The following is a 22,199-nucleotide window of genomic DNA, read 5'->3' as shown; positions in this document are numbered from 1 at the left end:
TTTTTTTTTTCATTCGATATTTAAAATAATTCATATTGGCATTTAGTTAGTTAAGACACAGAGAAAAAAAAACAAATGAGTGGTAGCTCAAATATTTAAATAAGATTTTATAGGAATTTACAGCAAAAAAACGCTGTCCAGTATGATATATCTTTCATATTTCTTGTTGTTGCCACAGGTTACAGCTACCTCTAATAAGAAAGATGTTTGGAATGGAAAGTTCACAACATAATAATTATATTATAATATTATTGAATTCAATACAATTCAATTTAATAATGATTAAATTAAAATTATGTACAAATATTGTAGTGAAAAAGCCACCCATCTGATCATGATGTGACTAATAGAAAAAACATGCCATCACTTAAAATAGTTTTTAGTAAATAAAGACTCGCTTACAAGCTTTACTAGGAGAATCATTAGATATGTAAGGTCAGGACAAATGCATACGTTCTCACAGTCATTACACAATTTCAAGTACTTCTCCACTGTAAGCTAAAATCCACTTCATAATGCAACAAATGCCACTGCTAAAACACAGACAATTGTCTCTTTCGCCCTCTTAATGGAATAACATGATCACAGAAGCCAGATTGGAGGAGAAAATGAGGTGCAGTGCTACAGGTCAAAAAAGGAAGAAACATGCGAGAGCTCCCTGACTTGGATAAACAGACATGGGGTCAGCCCTCAAAGTAACACCTGTGAAGCACTATTACAGCTAAGTGGTTAGCTTAATGGCACAGCGGCGGCCTTTCACAGTGGATGACAAACACAATGGAGCACACAGAGATGAGAAGAGGAGGCGCGAGATAAGGAGGACGAGAATAGGATAAATAGCATTAAAAAAAACACGTGCATTTGTAATGGCAGGTTAGTGAAGAGGAAGGACAAAAGGACACAGAGGAGTGATTAAAAAACAGACTTTTTTTTTTTATGACTTATGAGTTGCTCAAAGCGCCGCATGCGACAGGAGGAGAAAGAGAGGAAAAAGGGGGAGGCAGGAGTGGAGATGGATGTGGATGCTTTTATCTCCTAATAAGGTGTTCTGCCTGGAGCCCAGACCCTGCTAGATGACCCCACACCGGGTGTGGTGCCTGGAGACTGTCTGTCTGTGTACACTATACACACAACCCCTGTGTGAGTGTGTGTGATTTAAAAGGAGAAAGAGAGAGAAAGATCCAGACACAATGTGTGACACCAGCACAAAAGAAGAACATTTAAATGTTGAAGTTTGTATAGAGAGCTATAGTGAGGATACCGTTAAGGGAAATAAAATACCTACAGAGAGAGTGTAGAAAGTGTAGAAAGACATACAGTAAATTTAATTTTGGATAGTAGAGGTTAAGGTTTTGGAAAACCAAACTTAATTAAAGCGAGTACTCCACAGATTTAGATTTAGCGTTGCACTCTTATAACACTGTCGAATTAACGACCGACAGTTGGCGCCTACGTTACCCACAATGCAACTCGACCACAGACAGGTCGGTAAGAGATTCAGGTAAGTTATGCTTGAACGTAGCCTGAGGTTTGCTAGCTAGCTACCTCAATCAGAGATAAGCAGCAGAGGTCTGGTGAGCTCAGCTCTTTCTAACTCCTCAGCCCCAAAATATATTTCTTTGTCAAACTTGTAGTCTTCAGACCCAACAGACTGACTCAAGTGATCAATTCTGTCAGCCTTCACATGGATCCATCTGGTCCACAGTAGAACTCTGCACGACCTCTTCACAGACTAGGTGGAGTATTACACCATCTTATCCACGTTACAGCAGTGGAAGGAACTTCAAATCATTAAATCACAGTAGAGTTTTCCACGTAGAGGACACCAGGGGATAAAGCATGGCCCTTCAAAAGAACCATCCTTCCAAATGGCCATTATTCTCTTTCCCTTAAAAGCCCACTATCTTAATACCCACCGGCTGCATCAGTCTGTCCTGAGCAGAAACAAAAATATGGCCCCAGAGGGAATACATAATCCTTAAAATCTCTATTTTAGTTCCACGCCCACCCACTGCTCATTCCCTGCACACCCGGTGCATTTTACCAAACCATCTGCCTCTGGTGACGGTAATCAAATCGGCCCATTTTCCCAGCAAAGGAGCCACAATGGTCCACAGCACTCACTGGCCTACAGAAAGTAATTCACCTGCCCTGAATAGGCATCGATCGCTCTGCCTCAGCGTGTAATGAGAGTGTGCGTCAGACAGAAGAGACAAAGAAGGGGACATCACATGTTTCTGTTTGATTGCACCTTGAATCGCACAACTACACTACCGCACATTTAATATATGCGATCACCTGCCCGGACACACTGTTTGTGCTCGCGATAATACCGTACTGTGAGTGTGTGAGCGGGCGTTTGTGTGTGAGAGAGACTTTTCATCTGCCGGCCGCTTTTGTTGGAGGGTTGGATTCTTTATTTTGTGTGTGAATTTGATTGATCGTGGTAATGCACCAGGTGGGCCATTTCACAGGCTTTGTATAACTCACTCACATATTTGTCCACCCCCCCACACACACACACACACTTGCAGACACTGTTTATCAGTCCTAACCGTCCTCTTCAACTTCTTCCCCACAAAACAACGGCGTAGAGTAAACACTGAGCCGGCTCTTTCATTGATCTGTTTATGCTACTGTGCGTCTGCTGTCTGGAGCTGCTGCTCACGGCAGAAACTGAAAGATGTTCAGAAGATATAGAGATGAAAAGCAGCCAGCTGACCACTGTCATAAAACATACGGTAAACACAGACAGCGTGAGCTTAGATCACTTTCCTTTGACATTTAAAATAAAATGTTCAGGCCAGGAATATTTATATATATTTACATATAATGTTGGTAAAAATCATCGCTATTTGTTTTTTGTTGCTCCATGGTTTTATACATAGTATGCAGTACTGTATGTACAGGGTTTTGACCGGTTAACCTCGGCTACACGCTGATACTACTTTTTTAAAGACCTACATCCAAAAGCAGCAACCTTTCACAGTGCAAACAAATATTGAACAATAGACCAAATACTGTAAAGTGATTTTGAATGTCGGCACCTCCAACAGGTACCTCCTACCAAGGTGAGTAACCATTAGTGATTTATTGTAAATTGAGAGGCTGCCAGAATTACTGCATTTCAACCTGTGTACACTGTACACTCATTTAGCCAGCTGTTCAAACTCACCCTGTGTGTCGTCATTGTGCTCGGTGGCCTGCACAGCTTTGCGGATTTGCATGCGGATGATGTCGATCTTGGTCTTACTGTCCTGCTGCATCTGCTGGGCCGTCTGCAGCATCTTCTTATCCTGATAAAAAAGGAGAGTCCAGACCGGGAGCAAATCACATGACGGCAGTAAATGTATCATAATACTAGAAAACTTTGAGCAGAGAGGAATCCCTGATTGTTTTTTTCTATTTCTGTTGATTGGTTGCTGTGGCTGTTACATTTCTATTTTACAGCAGTGACACAGAAAGGCAAGTGGAGGTATGAGAGCAAGGTCAAATGGCAAGGTGAAACAGATGCTGGATAAAAGAGGGGGGAGGGGATTCCAGGGTCCTATGCATTTAGAGATCGTCTGAGTCAGCAGATTGGTAAAGGTTGTGGATCACATACACAGTCAGTTATCTGCCAGCTTGTTATGTTAATGTACTATATACCTTCAGTATATATATTGTTCTGCTGAGCTGTGTTCAGGTGTGTGAATGTGTGTGTATGGATTTAGCCAGTGTCCTGTACCTTGGTGGATCCATTAGCGTAGATGGGGATCATGTTTTCAACTCCCTGCTTGACTTTGAGCTCGATGTTGAGCTGTCTCTCCAGGGCAGCAATGCGGTCCTTGTGGGCTGACGTACGACTCTCCGCCCCGGGAGACTGAGGACACTCATCTGTGTGGAGGGAAGGGAATAGACGGTATAATAAAAAAAAAAAAAGGAACAAGATGAGGGTTCACACGGTGCGCTCTGAATCCAAAATACTCTCTGGGGAATTTCATGAAATGTCAAACAATATGCTGCTCACTAATCTGAAGCTGTCTTGGTAATATCAGAGACAAAGGAACCAAGGTGGATTTGACGTTAGGGGTGACAGTTTTTTTTTTTTACATGCGTACCTTTATTCTCCTCTCCTCCTTTCACCACAATGTGAGCATCCAGTTCTTGCAGCTGAGCATGGAGGTCGTCCAGCTTGCGGTTCGAAGAACGCAACTGGCTCTCCACCTGCAGGCATGAGCAAATACGGTAAAACATAAACATGATCAACTCGCGTGAGAACGTCATAAAAAGCTTGAGAGCAGACTTTTGTCTTTGAACCAGTTCTTCAAGACATTTGTCCTTCAATGTTGTAGTTTATATGAAAAAAAACTGTGCTTAATTTAAGCTGTTGCAATATTGTTTTCCTCTTTTGATGTTGACGATCTGGCCCTGTTTATGCCTGGTATTAGCATGAATCATGGGTGATCTGATCACAAGTGGACAGCACTGAGTACATCATTTCACACCTGGCATGAGAATATGTCTCCAAATGCGTCTTCAGTGACCACTTGTGATCGTCTCTCACTTCCTCGCTCTATATGCAAATAGACACGTACATCATTTACATTTTTACAAAGTTTTTAACCGGTGGGAGACAGCAACGCAATTCCAGTGCCTGCTCTGCCAGATATTAAAAGAAGAAGAAATCAAAGCAATAGTACAGGCTGGGTCTATTCCTTAGTGTGTTCCTGTCAAACCAAATCACCTGATGATGCGTTATGCACTCTTAATATAAGATCTAAAAAAGTTCAGATGTCGTGGACAAAAAACAGTTTACACGATTTGAGAACTAACTGGAGATGGAAAAAGGGAGGAAGCTTTGACCCAACAGGGGCTGGATGAACACACTATATAACCTTTTTGCTCTTAAGAATCATTCCACCTGTACATACCTTGCTTGTGTGCAATGCATCTAACTCTCCACCTGCTCTGGTATTAATGCTCCCTTCTAGCTACAGGCGGAGTGTCTGCAGCTGTAAAGGGAACTGGAATGTGACTGACTCACCAGCCACTTTTCCAGTCATTAAACTGGTTTCCTGCAGTCGCGCTGGTGTAACATTCAAAGACTTTTCACCTTAAAATCAGAGAGCTTCCGTGACTATTTTATTACTACCTTGTTATTGGTGTTTTGTGAATGGAAAATGCATTCTCATATTAAGTTTCCTTAAGAAGTGTCCTTTTGCCAAATCCGTGAATTTCTCTTTGCTCTTTAGTGTCATCTAATATCAGTTGGGCTCTTTTACAGAAAAATACACAACATTTTACTGGTAAGAAAGGCAAAAAAACTGGCGATTTTTGGACTCCAACACGTCCTGGAGTTCGCAGGTTTGGGGAGGATCTGAGGGGGAACTGTGGCTAACCTGCTGTGCGTTCCTCTTGTCCGTCGTCGCCCTTCGTAGGTTCTCAGCTCCCTCCTTTATTTTCAGCTCTCTGCGAATCTCTCTGCGGATCTTTTCGCGATGCTCGTCTAGAAGCTGCTGCACGCTGGAATCGGAGAAATCAGAGTTCTGGTCCAGGCCGAGCTGCTCCAGAACCGACAGCCCACCTGGGTCACTCTGGACGGGAAGGGAAAAAAAGATAAAGAAGTTAGGCGATGTAGTTATGAACAAAGAAAACATCTTTACAATACAAGGCTTACTTAACAACGTGGCCAGCCTGGTTAGAGGAGGTGTTGAGAGTGATATAGACAGACGAGGAAGAGAGGGTGAGCAGGATAAGGCAGTAATGGGAGGAAAGGGATAAGAGAGGGAGAGAGGATAGTGATGGGGGGGTGGGAATGGAAAAGGGCAAAGCTGGGAAGAAATGAAAATGCTAGAAAAGGAAGCAGGAGGAGCAGATAGGAATGACAAAAATCTTGTTCAGCCAGTGTTTATAATATTTCAAAACAAAACCTCCAATGTCCAAACTGCTTAAAAGACGAGCTTTTATGGTCAGGAATATTATTAGAAATGTCATTTTTAATATAGTCTGCCTGAGAAATGGGCGAAAACTCGGGACTTTACACAAACATCAAAGTGCGTTACTAATCTGTCCCATGACATGCGGTGTCCATTGTCCTCCTTCAGTCTTTTCTCATGATCCGCTCCTTCTCTACTAGGTGAGAAACACCATGGTAAGGGTAAATAACTGGGCTCCACAAGTTTCTACTCACTTCCTGTGTCTTTCCAAAATCACTTCTCAACAAGCCAGACACACGATTAGGAACACGGCAGCAGAGACGGCGTCAATCACCACAAATCACAGCCCACTATTACAGGAACACACAAATCAAACAAACAAGCCAACAGCACTTTACCTCCGAGCTGTCCTCATCCTCCTCGTCGCCATGCCAACACATAGTTCACCCAGATATGACGACCCCAAAAAAAACGCTACGAGGGAACAGAAACCTTGGGTACACTCCTGAGCTCGGACAAACGGCTAATGCCACACCGAGAGCGAAATGGGTTTGAGGGGGGAGAAAAACGATAAAAAGAGATAAAGAGAGGGAGAGTTAAGTGAGGGAGGAGGGGGAACGCCTCCGAAAGAGGATATCCGTCCCAACACCAAGCTGCTCAGGCCTTTCCTGTTTCCTCTGCGATTCTGTTGCTGTCAGTGGAGAGCGAGACGCAGAGAGAAGGGGGACAGAAACTCCAAACATCAAGGACACATTCTGAACCGTTCCTGGATCTGCGGCAGCAAGCTTCTACCATGTCATGTCTTTGCACACCGATTAATCAAATCTGGCTTGAAGTGACTTTGTGACAGCTTTTTATTTTGTTCTCACTTTGTTAAACGATATGATCTAAAGAGCGGAAACAAGGGAAGGATGCGTTTTCTAAGAATTGGATCAGAGCCAGAGATTAAGCCTGAGATGCATTTTCTGCTGCCCGCTTGACCTCTTGTTTCCTTTGGGCTCCACATCTCCAAACCACAGTGGTGATTCCACTTCCCTTAACAGTGGTGGGTGGAGTTACTGCCCTAAAGCTAGCCTATAACATCATCCTCCAAAGTGGAAAATGATCATTCGTTTTAAGGCCCCTGCACTGGGGCACAATAGCAGTGATGTTTCAGGTGAATTGTATGTCACGCTGTGCCAGATGGGTGCAATCAAATACCGTTGCAATCTGGGTTTGGAGGCATGTCGGAGCATGGAATGAACGCATGGTGATTTGTAACAACATGATGGAAATGGAAAACTAAATACGCAACCAGAGACACAACAACAATCAGTTCTGATCATAAACCTGTCCTGTTATACAAATCTAACTAAAAGCAAAGATAACTCTAGTGCACTGTTATTCCTCTGGAGGAGATGATTGGAAATGTTGTTAAGTCAGCTTGGAGAGACAGACGCATCAATCATCTTCGGACGGACATTTATTGCCCAATTCATTTCCCTGCTTAGCTACATCTAACTGCAACCTATTAACGGGGAAGGGAGAGAGACTTATTAAGGGTTGCATGTCAAAGGCTTTGTTCCCCTATATGCAAATTAGATCACAAGCTACATAATTAAGAGCCAATCACAGATTTGTCTTCCCAGGGTATTTAAGCTTAAGAGCTTAGAATAAAAACGAATATTAAAATGGTGCTTAGAATTTTGCACTGGCCACAACCTGTGTATAATGCCCCATTTTATGTGGTATTATTGTCTCGTCTCAAATCTACAAACCAACCAGCCACACACGTAATCTTTTGGCATCCAGAGGACATAGCGCAGTGCGATTAAACACAGATTGAGGACTAAAGATTTCACAACCTTTCTTCTCACGACTGTCAACTGTTATCTCTGACAGAACAAAATTGCACAATGTGAAGGGTCTTTACTATGTCCATCTTACCAAAAATTAGACATGTTCTCCGTACAGTATATTTATTCATTCACAGGTGTCACACAATAGAGAGAGAGAGATAAAGAGAAAGAGAGAGGAAATTGCAGGCAGGAAGAGGTTAACAGCGAGCAGTTAGCACTGTGCTACAGCTACAAATGAATACAGACAGTTGATGAGATTTCAGGAGGAAAAAACAATAGCAGGTACAGTATATGGCAGCTTGCCTGATGGCTGCCCAAACATGGATGTATTATAAGAAGTGGATAACAGGCTCCGAAAAATGGTGGCCATTCATTTCAATGAAAATTGCTCTCCCAGCACTTAAGCATATTTGTTTTTTGTTCACTTCCTTGTTTGCCTCCACATTGTGCATACCGAAAGATGACATCATGCACATAAAAATAGTAAAATATTAAACCTGAATTGGAAATTCCTAATATTAAGACTAATAATTGACCTTGTTTTCAGTTGGACGTGTCCCGTCAATGGGGACCTTTATGGGGAAAATGCATTTTGGGTAACAGTATGGCGAGTGGCCACTGGCGTCGTGTCCAGCTCTCTTAATACATTATATTCCTTTATACATCCAACAGGGGAAGAAGATGAAGGAGTGGTCATTGACATTGCCAGAGTTAACCAAAGACAGGAGGCCATCAATGACAGACCTTTCATGACAGACTATAATACATTTATATACATCTTCATTAGGGGTTTTTATTATTATTTAAAAAAAAAAAATGTAATCTTGCCTATATAATTTGACCACTGACAACTTCTGAGCTTTGAGAAAATAGTCCAGTTTAGTGGAAATGATTATTGTGTTTTCTTGTCACAGGAGAGGAATTTGAGTGTACAAAGAGTGGACCAATTAGGTCTGTAATTTTGAGCCCATTATGTTGTTTGTCTGTCTTTCCACATAAAACTGACTAATGCCTCTCGACTCCTCAGGAGATCCGTGTGAGCTCAGATAAGAAAAGAAAGGTGACACCAACTGAAGACACAGGAGTTTTACTTCCTGTAATCTGAAAAGATCGACTGAGTCAACCAGAGTGAGCAGCCTCACATAGTTTACCGACTATATTCAGGCAGAAACCAATACTGTAACTCCAAAGCAGACGTCACCCTACATTACAGCTTCACAACTAATTATGGATTGTTTACCAACTGTTCTGAAAACTACAATAATGACTTATAACCCCTTCTTATTTATGGGCTGTCAATATTATGTGTCCCCATATGCCTTATCTATTTCATTACTAAAATCAGGTATTTAATACTCAACCAGACGGCTTTTTTTGATATAGGATCTCTGTAAACCAAAACATATACCAATTAATACAATTTAAATAATAACTTATTGCCTCAAAAACTTTCCGTAAAGATTGATCATCATTGATCTCCCGCTGAATGAAAATATTAAAAATGTTGGCATACTGTAAGGAGGCCATACAATTTTGCTAAATGAATGAATCATTTTGACATGACACAGGAAATCCTCTTCTGCACCTCCATATGTCAAGCATTAGTACATGCGATCCTCACTTTGAGAAACACTGATGAAATGTTTGCTTACACTTACAGCATCGTTCACATTGGGATTAACTGCTGCTGTTTAAAAGAGCTCGGGGTGTTTCGGTGTGACTATGGATTGTTGTGTTCATCTAGTGAGCTACAGCATCACTGCCAATTGATTGTGTGTCAGATGGTGAACTGATTGTGTAACTGAACTGGAGAGATGTTGTTGGAGTTCTTCTGCTCCCCTCCTGACCTCTCATCCACATTATTAGTATGACTTTAAGCACAGATGCAAAGTAACTCCTCACAGAGTAAGAATTCAGTCAAGTATGGCGGATAAAACATATTTTGGGTGGTTGGACAGTTTGGCCTTTTTTTTAATCCATGTGAAAATGTAACAATTTAAATAGGTCCACTACTTTGGATTTATGACAATTTATTGCATAAATGATCACTTACAGCCTCAGCTGTACTTTGGTTAGTGTTTATTTGTTTAGTGCTAATTTTAGCATGCTAACACGCTACCCTAACATGGTAAACTAGAGACCTGCTTAGCAACATCATGTTAGCAACATGACAAACATGGTAAACTAAAGACCTTCTTAGCAACTGCATGTTAGCAACATAGTGAACATGGTAAACTAAAAAAACTGCTTAGCAATAGCATGTTAGCATTGTCCTTGTGGGCATGTCAGCATGGTGACATTAGGATTTAGCCGTACGAGGGAACAGTGGCGCTATGAGCTATATGCAAACATGGCTGTAGACTCTTAGTCTTGTGATTTTAAGGCAGTTTCCAGGATGAAAAGCATTGTGCCACATTTATATGAATTGGGCCTTCCGCTCCTTTAATTTAACTACAATAAGGATTTTAATTAGATCAAGTTTCTAAGCCAAAAAAATCCTGTTTTAAAAACTTTGGAAATACTTACAACAAATACATTATTTCATAAAGAAATATGTTGGACTAACAGAAAAACACACTCAAATACTTTTTACTTAATTTTGGATAACTTTTATAATTTGTGGACAGGTTTGAGGCTCTGATTGGGCTATTTGGCAACAGTGCTGGTGTTCTTATGGCAAAACAGGGAACTTGAATGCACTCTTATCACATATGTATAAAAAAAAATTACTTACCCTCAATTTCAAGATAAATTGTACTTTTACAGAGAAATCTATCAGTAGCAACGATCGACAGGACTCTGACTTTATGATATGGTTGCAGCGTGGGTTTAGTCTATCAATTTATAGATGCATAGACAGATTGCATGGACATATTTACAGGTCCTCAGCATCAACTGCTGTACAGCCATTACACCAGAGAGAAAGAAGAATATCTGGTCCAAACAAAGCAGCTGATTATCCAGTCACACTCGCCCTTCAGGATGTGTCATGTGTTCAGATGGTGGGAGCTTGTCTCCTGTCACTTCCGACACAACATGTGTTAAAGAGGTTGTAACAGCAGCAGATGAAGACGAGAGGTGTTCTGACACACTTATGTATGCAACGTAGCAATTACATACACAAAGACGCACGTCTGTTAGACCGACGCCATTTCAATGAACTGAGCTCAGCAACTAAAGAGAGGAAAGCTGATACAATAACCATCAACTTCATCTATCAGTTGTTGATCTAGTGTGTAACTCTTTTAAGACGCCGACGGACAGCTAACGGGCATGATGACTCATCCGAGGCTCACGATCGGCTACTTCAGTAGATAACGTCGCCACGCGAGGCTAATTCAATCAGACTGTGTGAGCAGCGTAGGAGAGCCTTGGGCTGGACGGAGAGGGACAGGACAGAGCATGGGTAAAGGGCAATTGTGTGTGTGTGTCTGTGTGTGTCTGTGTGTGTGTGTGTGTCTGAGCATGTCCTCCACTGTGAGGACAAGGCCTGGAGTTTTCCCAATTGCGTGATAATGACCACTCAGTACAGAGATAGTGTTTGCACAGAGGTCACGAAGAGGCTTTGTCGTGCAAGCGTGCATGACATGGACAAAAATAGGATGACTGATATTCACATAAATGAATGCACACACTGATACAATATCTCTCGCACGCACGCACGCACGCACGCACACCCACGCACGCACACCCCTCACTTTCCAGTAAAACATGAGGACGTGTCTCTTGGGGAGTGAGGCCACACAGCTCAGCCCATTTCTGACCGAAGCCTGTGTTGTTATAGAGGGTGTGATCTGTGTACTCTCACAGCTCCAGTACGCTCACGCCGAAATATCACCTTAATGTGGGCCGTTGAATACGGCACTAGGTGAAAATGCCTTTGTAACTGTGACTGGACGCTTCTTACACCACGAGAGAAGGAAGGACAGGCGGACTCTGGCTGTGCTGAAAGTCGAAGACCACAATAGAAGAGGAAGAGGAAAGTAAAATGCCTTTTGACCGCAACGAACCATGAAAATGAGACGATTGGTGATGTCCTCTCTTTACTCTACAAGTAGACAGCATGGACAAAGGACTCTTTTACAGCAACCAATGAGAAGTATTGATGAGGGGCAAGTGAGTCCCTGTTGTTAAGATGATCTTCCAAAAACTTTCCCATCATCATGTTCACACTCTCATTCATATTTGGTTGCCTGAGAAATGAATAAATGTTATATTTTGGTATTTTATATGTGGGCCCTGTTTCAGACCCAAATATATTATGATCGCAGTTTTCTGTACATGTTGAACCTACTTAAATTGGCCTGTAGGGTGATCGTCCCGTCATCTAGGCTTCCTGAAGGGCACCAAGGAGAGGTATTGATCAGTGATCAGGAGCTTTCTGATGATGTTTATAGAGGAACATTTTATATTTTTTCTGCATTTCTTAAATCTCTACAAAAGAAGTTTGCACATGCAAACATGTTTTAACTTCTCCTGCGTCAAAACTTGTGATGCGTGATGCATATTATTTATTGTTAAACTTGGCCGGTCTCCCTCCTGTTATGTCAAGTTCGTCCATTACTCTTTGTTTATAAGGAAATAAAAATGTTCTTACAAAAACAACTTCAGATATTTATTTATGTATTTTAAAATCTAGTTTCTACATAATCTTCCTACACATTGATTCCCAGCCAGCACGTAAATCACCTTATTTTTGGTCAAACCAAAGCTAGAACAAATAAATATATATTCTATTGAAATAACAAAACTTCAATTTAAATAGATATAGCATTGCACTTTTATAACGTTCAGCCCCAACCGATGCTGACTCAAGTGACATAACTTGAGGCGAATTATGAGACTTTACACAAAGGCCTTATAGAACTTATTTTCCACGTAAGCATGAGCACTACCCATGACGTGCATACAGAATGTGATGTGTAAAATTGGTGGAGTTCCCCTTTAACTTCAACCTATCATTAAGACATGCAGGTCAGAAACAGACATCCTAGGATTGGCTGGCTGACTAAACACACGGCATTCTTCCTGCCTCGCTGAACAGACTGTTGCAACAATGGTCATTTGGTGCTTAGGAAAACAAATGTGCGTACCTTTGTCATGTTAACTTATGTACTGCAGTTAAGAAAGCTGAAGCTATTAGGTTTCTCTCACAACACACACACACACACGCAGTAGATTTAGAGAAACTTGCACATCACGTCCTGTCCATGTCTTCCACTGCCACATGGGCCACTTCTGCCGGAGAGAAAGACCATTTCCTTTACTTGTCAAACTGACTGACAGCATGGCAGAGAGGAGGGGAGAGGGAGCAATCAGATAGGAACCAAGTGGACCAGGAGGAAGAGGGACATAAAAAAACATTAAACCAAACATTTTACTATTTGCTTCAAAATGAAAGGTTGGTTTAACATGGGCCGTAATGTGTGCATTTTCAAAAACAATCACTGTTAAAATCAAGAACACATTATTTTGCAATGGTACAGTTATGTCGGTTGATACACCCAGCAATACTCAATACTCAGCAACTGGACCATGTGCGACGGAGACTGTAGGAAATACACATTTGCCCGGTCACGCTCATGAAAAAGGAGGGAGAAGTGGTTAGTCAGAGAGGGGCTGAAAGAGAGAGAGAGAGAGAGAGAGAGAGACAGACGAGGCAAGCAAAGAGAAAACAGCGTGTGGACAGGAAGAGAGGGAGGAGAGAGAGACGGACGAGACACAGCTGAGAGGGTTCACAGGGTTGGAGCAGACAAATAAGCAGAGAGAGAAAGAAAGGGAGACAGAAAATGGGGCAAAGAACAGCAGCAGCGCTGAGACTACACTGTGCAACAACAGTGCCAGTCAAGTGTTCATCAAAATAGCTCATGAAGGAGAGAAAAGTGGCTACTTACTGAATCCTTTATACATTTATAAGAATAAAAACAGCCTGCAGTCTCTCTTCAGGTGCACTAAATGTAAAATATTTTACTTTACACATAAGCAACAGAAAAAAGAGGCTTATTCGATACTCATAGGAATGTAGTTTTCTAAAATATAAAAAAAAGAGCCAATAGTGTATTTTAGGGCTGCTTTGTTTCCACAAAAAATACTCTTTATAAATGTCTAATTCTCTGAAAAACATTGCCGAAATATGCAATATCAAAACAGCAAGATGACATTTTGGATGTGTAACTTTAGCCCAGTACTCTGAAGTGATTTGTGCTTGCCTCGTGTCTTTCATTTGTTTTACCCCCAAGCTATCAGTGTGACATAAACATGACGACGGCTTTAAAAAGAGTCTATTTTGATGATTGACGGTCGGTGGCATTAACGCGCCAAGACACAAAGCAATGCCCCAAAGGAGGCTGGGAAGAAGAACACCGGTAGCGAGCAAACATGGAGGTAAACGGTGGCTCCTTTAACTGTCTTAATTGTTTCAGCTCTACACAACATTCATTTCCAGAGGCGGCAGAAATAAACAAGAAGGTAATTGGAGAAAGACAAGGCTGCGATAGCTTTAAGACTGGGACAAGGTCACCTGATCCTCAACAACCACACCTACACCCACATCCACAAACACACTGGTGAGAATGAGGGCAGCAACAGTCAGCGTTTGACCTTTAACCCCTTAGGCCATTATAACCACCAAGTCTTCCCTGCATCGGCCTCCCTGCCTCCTCGACTCCCTCCTGTCTACTCCCTACCACAATAAGCACCGACTATGAACTATATAGATGCAGAACAATTGTCCTCCTTTGGCAGAAAACACTGAATCCAAGAATGACCCTCGCCTCCATGACGGTAGCTGGATCTGTCATCGTTAATAGCATAGTTATTCACAAACTTGGCTCAAGCCGTCAGCCATTGTTTTCACCTGCTATCGGCCACTTCACTTCTCTGATTCAGGTCCGTATGAGCCTGACAGCTTGGCACGTGCGGAGGAAACCCCTATTCTTTGAGCTGCATCCAACGCTTTAGTGTCAGGCAAACATGATTGAAAGTTATTTATTAAGGGCTGAAGTGCCACATAAACCGGCCGTGTCCACTCATGTCATTTCATTTGACTCATGTTGAAGCTAGGAAGTAGGACAAGGGCGTAGACCCCCTATAAAAAGGCACAATACGATGCTGTGTTCATGTGCATCAATCCCACTGGCTTTACTAAAGGGGAGAAAATGGCGTTCTCTCAAAATCTCCTGACGCTTGTTGAACCACACGTCAGGAAGCTGCCGTTTTGTTATGCAGACCTTAAGAGGTTGGTGCTTAAAGCTCACCTGGATTATTGCTCACAAGCTGCACCACACACAAACAAAGCCACCACAGAAATTCATCACATTGAGTGTGCAGCGTCAGTATTAATGATTCAGTAAAAAGTTCTGCTGCCTGTATTTGTCAGATTTATAAAAATCTACAATCAATCCAGCAAAAGTTTTAAAGCAAATAAATGGCTTTATATTAGCACTAAGTCACCATCGGGGCTTATTTTCACTTTCTGAGGCCAGGTACACACTAAAAGACAAGACTGGTTTAACAAAGTCTCAGAGAAACCCCAGAAACATTTTTAGCATGTGTCCATCTGCTGTCCCATGATTGTGACCCTCATCTGGGACCAATCATCACCAAACTATGATGATATTTTCATTGACAGAGACCAAATGTGCTACTCAGAGTTGCCATTTCCTCACTAAAGTCCCTCCGGTAAAACATGCAGGCGCCCGGCCTTTCTCCATGCCTCCAGCGCCCGAGCTCCACACTCACTCAACCGCTGGCTAAACTCTGCTCTGCTAAACTCGGATATTCATCTGCATGAGCTGCCCCATTTGCAGTGAGTCACCAAAATTCTTATTTGATTGGATGATTTTTTTTGAAAACACCCCTGAGCGCAAGGCGACTCATCTTTTTTAAACAACTGATAAATAAACAATTAACACAGGGACACTTTATTAAAACTGGGGGAATGTGCTTTTCATTTCACTGAGACTTTAAATCTGACCATACAGAACCAATGCAAACTGAAACACCTTCTCACTCGGCCTCTACTACACAATATTAAATATTGAACATGAACAAAACAAAACATAACCCAGTTTTTATAAGGATCCTGTAAAATTCATAATTAAATGTTTCATTTTTGTTTCCAAGGCCAAGGCGTGAAAACAAATATTTGGCATTTCTGTTTGGCAATTGTTTTGTGCATATCTGCAGATATAATTAACCTAAACCTTTGCTTCCTTTCCTTGACGTATATGATGGATAGAAGTGAATATCTTTGATCACCATTAGCTCTGGAACACTGTCAAACCCAGGGAGCCTGAAACTGTTCAGAGAGGAAGAGCAAAGGTGGAATTGATCATCAAGAGAGCTCAGTGGACAGAGGTAGATGTTTAGATGACAAACATCTACCTCATGTGGGAATGTAAACAGGTTTCTACAGGTTGAAGTGGCTCCATATCCATAACCACTGGACCTTTTCCTGGAAGAGAGAGTGAGAAAAGGAGGCAAAGGACTGGAACAAAAGAGCTACACTGCTGCTCTATTCTCCAGAGAACAAACACACAGAGGCATTCATCTTCCTCATCAGCAGGGGGGAGGACCCTCAGCTCTGCAGGCCGCCTGTCAATCACCATGAACCCTGTCCTATCCCGGCCCTGCCGAGTCAGTGAGGAAGCCCTGACAGCTGTCAGTCATCCTCCGACTAGTACACACAACAAGCTGCAGGAGGAGGGAGTAGAGAGAACACGGATGGAACCTTTCCAGTAATAGATTCATTGAAATGAATCCAGGAGGGAATGTAAACACACACCGGCCTCAAGTGGAATATTTGGCTTTAGGGCAGGGCTACATTTCTGAAGATCCATTTTTAAAGGAAGAGAAAGTGAGCTGGTTCTTAACATGCACCTCTGGGAGCCGATGACAATGTCGTTTTGAAAAATGAAGCAGGCAACTAGTACCTCCTGTATGTTGTTTGAACAGGGAGGGAGAGGAGCACGAAGAAAGGCTGAATACAAACACATCTGTTGAGTTTTACACAATACCAATTATCTGATACGTCTATTATTCTAATTCTTATATTGACAAAATACTGGAGTTCATAATGTTGAAATCAAGGATGCATGTGTGTGTAATCTTTCAGTTGTTTCCCCTGAGCAGTCCATATTAGAGGTGAGAATTTGCCCATCCAGATGTTGAATCTTCACTAATACTAGGTCTACAAGGCCCAATTTAAATGTTTGCTCTGAGTTATATTTTGTTGAGTTTGAATTTAATTCCTGTGTTTTTTTAAAGGACAACATATTTTAAATGTATGTGTTGTATATTTATGATTTATATATCAATCCCTATTGGTTTCATTATTTTCCAAGAGGCCTACATGTTTTGAATCTCTGTATATTGATTTAAGGAACGCAAATACAATATTCATACCACAAATTGTAATGTACTTAATTATTACAAATAAAGTTAAAAGAGACCTGACTTAGAAATAACTTTCCTACCAAGCAGGTTTCCTTGACTTTGAGAAAACCTCCATAAACTCATATTTACAATGTTACTGAGGGAATAAATCAAGTGAGAAGTACGGTCATGCGGATACATTTTGGACTGTTGGTTGGACAAAACAAGCCATCATCTGGTAAATTATATTGGTGAACTGAGAATACTTGTAGTTCTAGTCAGATCGTAGGAAAAAAAAAAAAACATCGTACAAAGTTCAGGATTATGTCTCAACAATACTTCAATTACAGCGTCCCATCACAGCCTAGCTTCAGGCTAGCTGTTAGCTAGCTGTGACAATCCCTTTATGTAGCTTGGTGTTTGTATGTGTTAACCAAGCAAATTAGATATAGTAATAACACAAGCTTTCACACAGAGTTGTTCACTTACAGATAAACACAACGAAGCAGCGAGGAGGACATCACCTCACTTAGGTTTTAAGGTTTATTCTTTGTTATGTCCGAGTCTGTAATATTTGTGATAATTAAATCATGCAAAATGTTAAGTAATGCTTCTGATTGTGGGACAGGAAGAAAAACAGTATGCTGGCCTACAAAGTCCCTTTTAAAAAATGTAAAACCAGAAGTGTATTAATATCTCTAAACCCCGGAAGCGAAACTACCAAGTCTTTCCAGCAGCACGTCAGCCTCTGTACTTTGCTGATTATCTCACTCTACATCTGCATGCTGCTGGCCTGTGCAACCGAAGTCTTGCAGAGTTTATGGGTTAAGTGGTTGAATAACAGAAGTTAGTTTGAGGACAAAATTAAAGCGATAAGCGTTAGCACGAAAAAGCTACATCACGATATAGAGGTAAATAAAGCAGCACGGGACGATCGAGCTCTTTGGTGCTGTTCGTGTTTCAGTGAGAGAGGCTGAATGAACTTTGTGTGTACGCGTGTGTGTTATTAGCCTGCATGGATGTCTGTGTAATTGCTCTGACAGGTCTGGGGTATATGCCTAGATGAACTTCATGGAAAGGCAGCCCTGCAGAGCTGCACGTACAGCACTTGATATCTCTGTGTTTTACTGCTCTGCGTGTGTTAACGCTAAAGTAAAGAGATAGAAATGGGTCTGAGCGGTAGAGTCGCGGTGAAGCACTGATCTGCCATCAGTTGGGGCTTGTGGCTAGTCGAGAAAGGCATTGAAAATGGAAAGAGCCGTGTGCTGCGTGGGGATCCGAGTTCAAGGTCGCACGCAGACTTCCACCTGGAGTCAGAAACGATGTCCGCTTCTCGCCGTTTTACGTGCACGAGAGAGGAAACGTGTCCGTTTGCGCATGTGTGGTTGAGTCATATAAAGAAAACATCTGGAGGCATTCCTGAGACGCCTGAGCGCTGACAACAGCCGACCTGGCAGGAGAGACGGGGGGAGAAGAGAGGGAGGGAGGGAGGGAAAGGTAAACGAAGAGCAGGGAGAGACGTGGAGAGCCAGTGAGCTACGACTCCCTACAGCATGTCTCCACCTAATCCGTCTCCACTGTTTGTTTTATGTTAAATTCCACACGGATGACACTGAAGCGATTTAAAACAGAGGTGTTGTCAGGTGGAAACCTCGTATCTTTAGGAGACGTGTGTGTTTTAGTAACGGAGACATGTTTTTTGTGGCTCTGTGAGAAACAATGCTTTGGGCAAAATACTAACACAAGCATGCTAACAAGCACTCCTGAAGACCTTTTTTGACTCTGTGGTGGCATCAGCCATCTTTTATGCAGTGGTCTGCTGGAGCAGCAGCATCTCAGCAGCCGACAAGAAGAGACTAAATAAACTTGTCAGGAAAGCCAGCAGTGTGCTGGGGTGTCCACTGGATACGGTGGAGGTGGTGGGAGACAGGAGGATGATGGCCAAGCTGTCATCCCTGATGAACAACACCTCTCACCCCATGCAGGACACCCTGGCAGCTCTGTGCAGCTCCTTCACCACCGGCTGCTTCACCCCCGGTGTGTGAAGGAGAGGTACCGCAGGTCCTTCCTTCCTGCTGCTGTCAGACTGCACAACCAGCTCTGCTCCCAGCAGACCACATGACACAAGACACTAAAAACCTGTGCAATACAAATACACTGTGCAATTATAGTTATAATAGTTTTTTTTCTGTCTGTAAATATAATATTTCAGTTATTGTTGATTTCTACCGTTTTTTATTGCTTATTTATAATACTTTTTTTTTTTTTATTTAATTTTAATTTTATCTTGTTTTTCTTTTACTATGTATCTTGTGTGCACTTTGCCCTATGCTGCTGTAATCCTGCAAATTTCCCCGCTGCGGGACCAATAAAGGATTATCTTATCTTATTTTATGCTATCAGTGATGCAGGTTGATGTTTAGCAGGTCCTCTGTTTACAATGTTCGACGTCTAAGTTTAGCTCGTTAGCATGCCAACACAAAGTACAGCTGAGGCTGATGGGAAAGTCAGTAGTTTAAAAAATGTCTGTGTTTATGACCTACTTGCATGGGTTGTCTGGTAACAATAAAGTGTTTACATTTCTTATTCACTGGCGACATCAGTTCACCTCACGCTGTTGGCCTGGAAACAATGTAGCCAGCCAGCAAAGAAAATTCACTGTTGAGCTGCAAATAACGATTATTTTTCATTAAAAATTGTTCAGGTGATTATTTTCTTGATTATAACAAGTTGTTTTGTCTGCGAAACGTTAGAAAATAGTGAATAATGTAACTTGTTAAATAACCCTAATGTGACATCTTAAGGTTGTTAGTTTTGTCCCAACAACATTTACTAGGATGTATGAGAGAAATGCAGCTTCACATTTGAAAAGCTTTGAATTAGACAATGGTATATTTGCATGAAATATTAATCATACAAAAAACTGCTTATTAAAATGCATGTTTTTCTTCTATGGACTAATTTATTAATCAACTTCTATACAAGTTTCATATAATAATTACATTTTAGCTTATTTTGTGTTTTAGCACTTATTAAAACCATTCGAACATGCTTGAATACAAACTACAAAAATATACACAACTTTTACGAATATGTACAACTTAAATTCTCAAGCCACTGAATTATTCTATTAATTCTACCATTTTAACTACATTTTAGCATTGAATAATTATCAAGATAATATTGCATTTTGTGATATTTTAGTTAAACGACTTTGATACAAAATGATCACATAAGAACACGGCTAAATACAGAACTTGTTTCCTTTATGCTGCACTCTCTTTGCTCCTCCCACTGATAAAACTAAAATCGCCTTCGGGGAGGGACAATTTGCCGTCAAGTTTTTAACGGCACATCAGTTCCCTCGCCGACACTCCTTTTTATCTCTTTCTCTTCTAAACAGAGGGAGGGATGAGTCCGCAGGGAGGAGGAGAAGAGAGACAGACACCACCCTTCCCCACGAGACAGACAAAGGCCAAGACTGACAGAATAAGAGAGACAGGAGGGAGGAGACGACGGGCAGAGAGAGAGAGAGAGAGAGAGAGAGAGGGATAAAGAGAGAGAGAGGGGTGACATAGAGATGGCCAGCCAGTAAGTGATAGAGAGGCAGGTGGAGGAGAAAGGAGGGTGTTCGGCACACGGTGTCAGAGGCGGCTGATGGATAAAAGAGCATGCTGGGAGCCAGACTCGCTGCCAAACACACAGACATCAGACACATGGAGGGACGGAGGGGGAGGAGAGGGAGGAGAGAGGGAGTTGTGTTCATGGGTGGAGAAGAGTTCAGTGAGAGCACATTTGGCAGAGTGCTATTGCTTTAATCTAGTCAAACAAAAGGGCTGCATATTAAATCTAAATCTAAAATGTATAATTCCAAAAGTCTGTAGTTTTTAAAAGCCCCCCAAATATGTTTTGACCAGTTTTGAGGACTTGGAACTATGTCTCTTTTAAAAGCACATTTATAAGTTGTGCTTCAAGACATTCTGCACTTCTAGGGCAAAAGCAGGAAAGTAGGGGCGAGTGTGATAGCCAGGGAGGGAGCGAGAGAGGGAGGAAGGGAGGAAGCCTGTAGAGGAGGAAGGAGGATGAAAAGAAGGAGGCCATTGGGATCACAGCAGTACGCAAGAGGCATATCTGTTGGACATTTAGCTTTACATCAGCGTTGTCTTAGCACAGTTTACATACATGTTTAAGTCATAATAAAAATGGAAATTTGGAAAAAAGAAATAATAATTTGGCTGGATTTTTGCCTTTCTCAAATGAAGCAGTTCAAATGGACCAAACATGATTTAATGCCATGGTGACAGAGATGCCCGTGTGTGGGGAAGAAGTTGTATTTGTGTGCCGGCGGTGGGTTTCACTGAAAAAAGATTAACACTCTGCTCTGTCTGATGGCCACACAGGACCTAACCACTTCCTGTCAAACACGAGTGTAAATCATGTGATCCTCAGGGGAACATGAATATGCACTATATATATTAAAAAATATTTTGAGCGGGGGCGTTTTTTTTCTTTCAAACATCAGACCACCACCTGTTGGACTTTAACCGCATGACGTGACAATGACATGTTCAGCGTCTTCTACCTCTAGACCACCATAAACTGGGTCAAGATCAATCAAGATTAACCCTCTAATACAAAAAAAAGTCTACAGTTTTTCCCTTAGTAGAAAAGCTCAGATTCTTCAGATGTGAGGAAGATCTATTTATCTTCAAAAAGCTGGTCGCTTCAGCTGATCCATGACTAACAGCTGACTGCCAGCAGGTCACGCCTGCAAGTAACAAAGTGTGTGTTTGCCACAGTATGTGTGTGTGTGTTTGGAAAACTGTGTATAATCAAGTGTGTGTGCGTGCGGGTACAGAGACAGAAACTGGCTTCATGTCATTATGTGTTTGGGGAGCACCCATGGGAGACCGCGTGGCTGTACACGTTGAATCCAACAGATAGAGATGGAAACGTGGAAATGCACATCCATGTGCCTCCAGAGCACCCTGGGGTCTCACTGCCTTTAGTGTGTGTGTGTGTCATAGCATTAGCGGTTATGACAGTTGGTTCAGGTGTGGTAGCAGCA

The 22,199-nt window shown here is 41.9% G+C and overlaps 1 protein-coding gene across 3 annotated transcripts in view; it reads right to left on the bottom strand.

The window, feature by feature from the left end:
- pkn1a (protein kinase N1a) overlaps positions 1 to 22,199 on the bottom strand; it is a 48,964-nt gene that overhangs the window by 12,799 nt on the left and 13,966 nt on the right. Inside the window, exons 1-5 of one of the 3 annotated variants that reach the window (XM_054603927.1) lie at positions 6,317 to 6,385; positions 5,382 to 5,576; positions 4,101 to 4,206; positions 3,728 to 3,876; positions 3,176 to 3,296 (exon numbers count right to left, since the gene is read on the bottom strand). In XM_054603927.1, the coding sequence (XP_054459902.1) occupies positions 3,176 to 3,296; positions 3,728 to 3,876; positions 4,101 to 4,206; positions 5,382 to 5,576; positions 6,317 to 6,358 (613 nt within the window). In that variant the 5' untranslated portion in view covers positions 6,359 to 6,385. Of the gene's footprint in view, positions 1 to 3,175; positions 3,297 to 3,727; positions 3,877 to 4,100; positions 4,207 to 5,381; positions 5,577 to 6,316; positions 6,386 to 22,199 lie in introns of those variants that run through there. The other 2 variants (XM_054603929.1, XM_054603928.1) reach the window with 2 other exon arrangements.

Source organism: Anoplopoma fimbria, chromosome 9 (genome assembly GCF_027596085.1).
Source record: "Anoplopoma fimbria isolate UVic2021 breed Golden Eagle Sablefish chromosome 9, Afim_UVic_2022, whole genome shotgun sequence".
Lineage (NCBI taxonomy): Eukaryota > Metazoa > Chordata > Actinopteri > Perciformes > Anoplopomatidae > Anoplopoma > Anoplopoma fimbria.
This window is presented reverse-complemented; position numbering and strand designations above follow the sequence as displayed.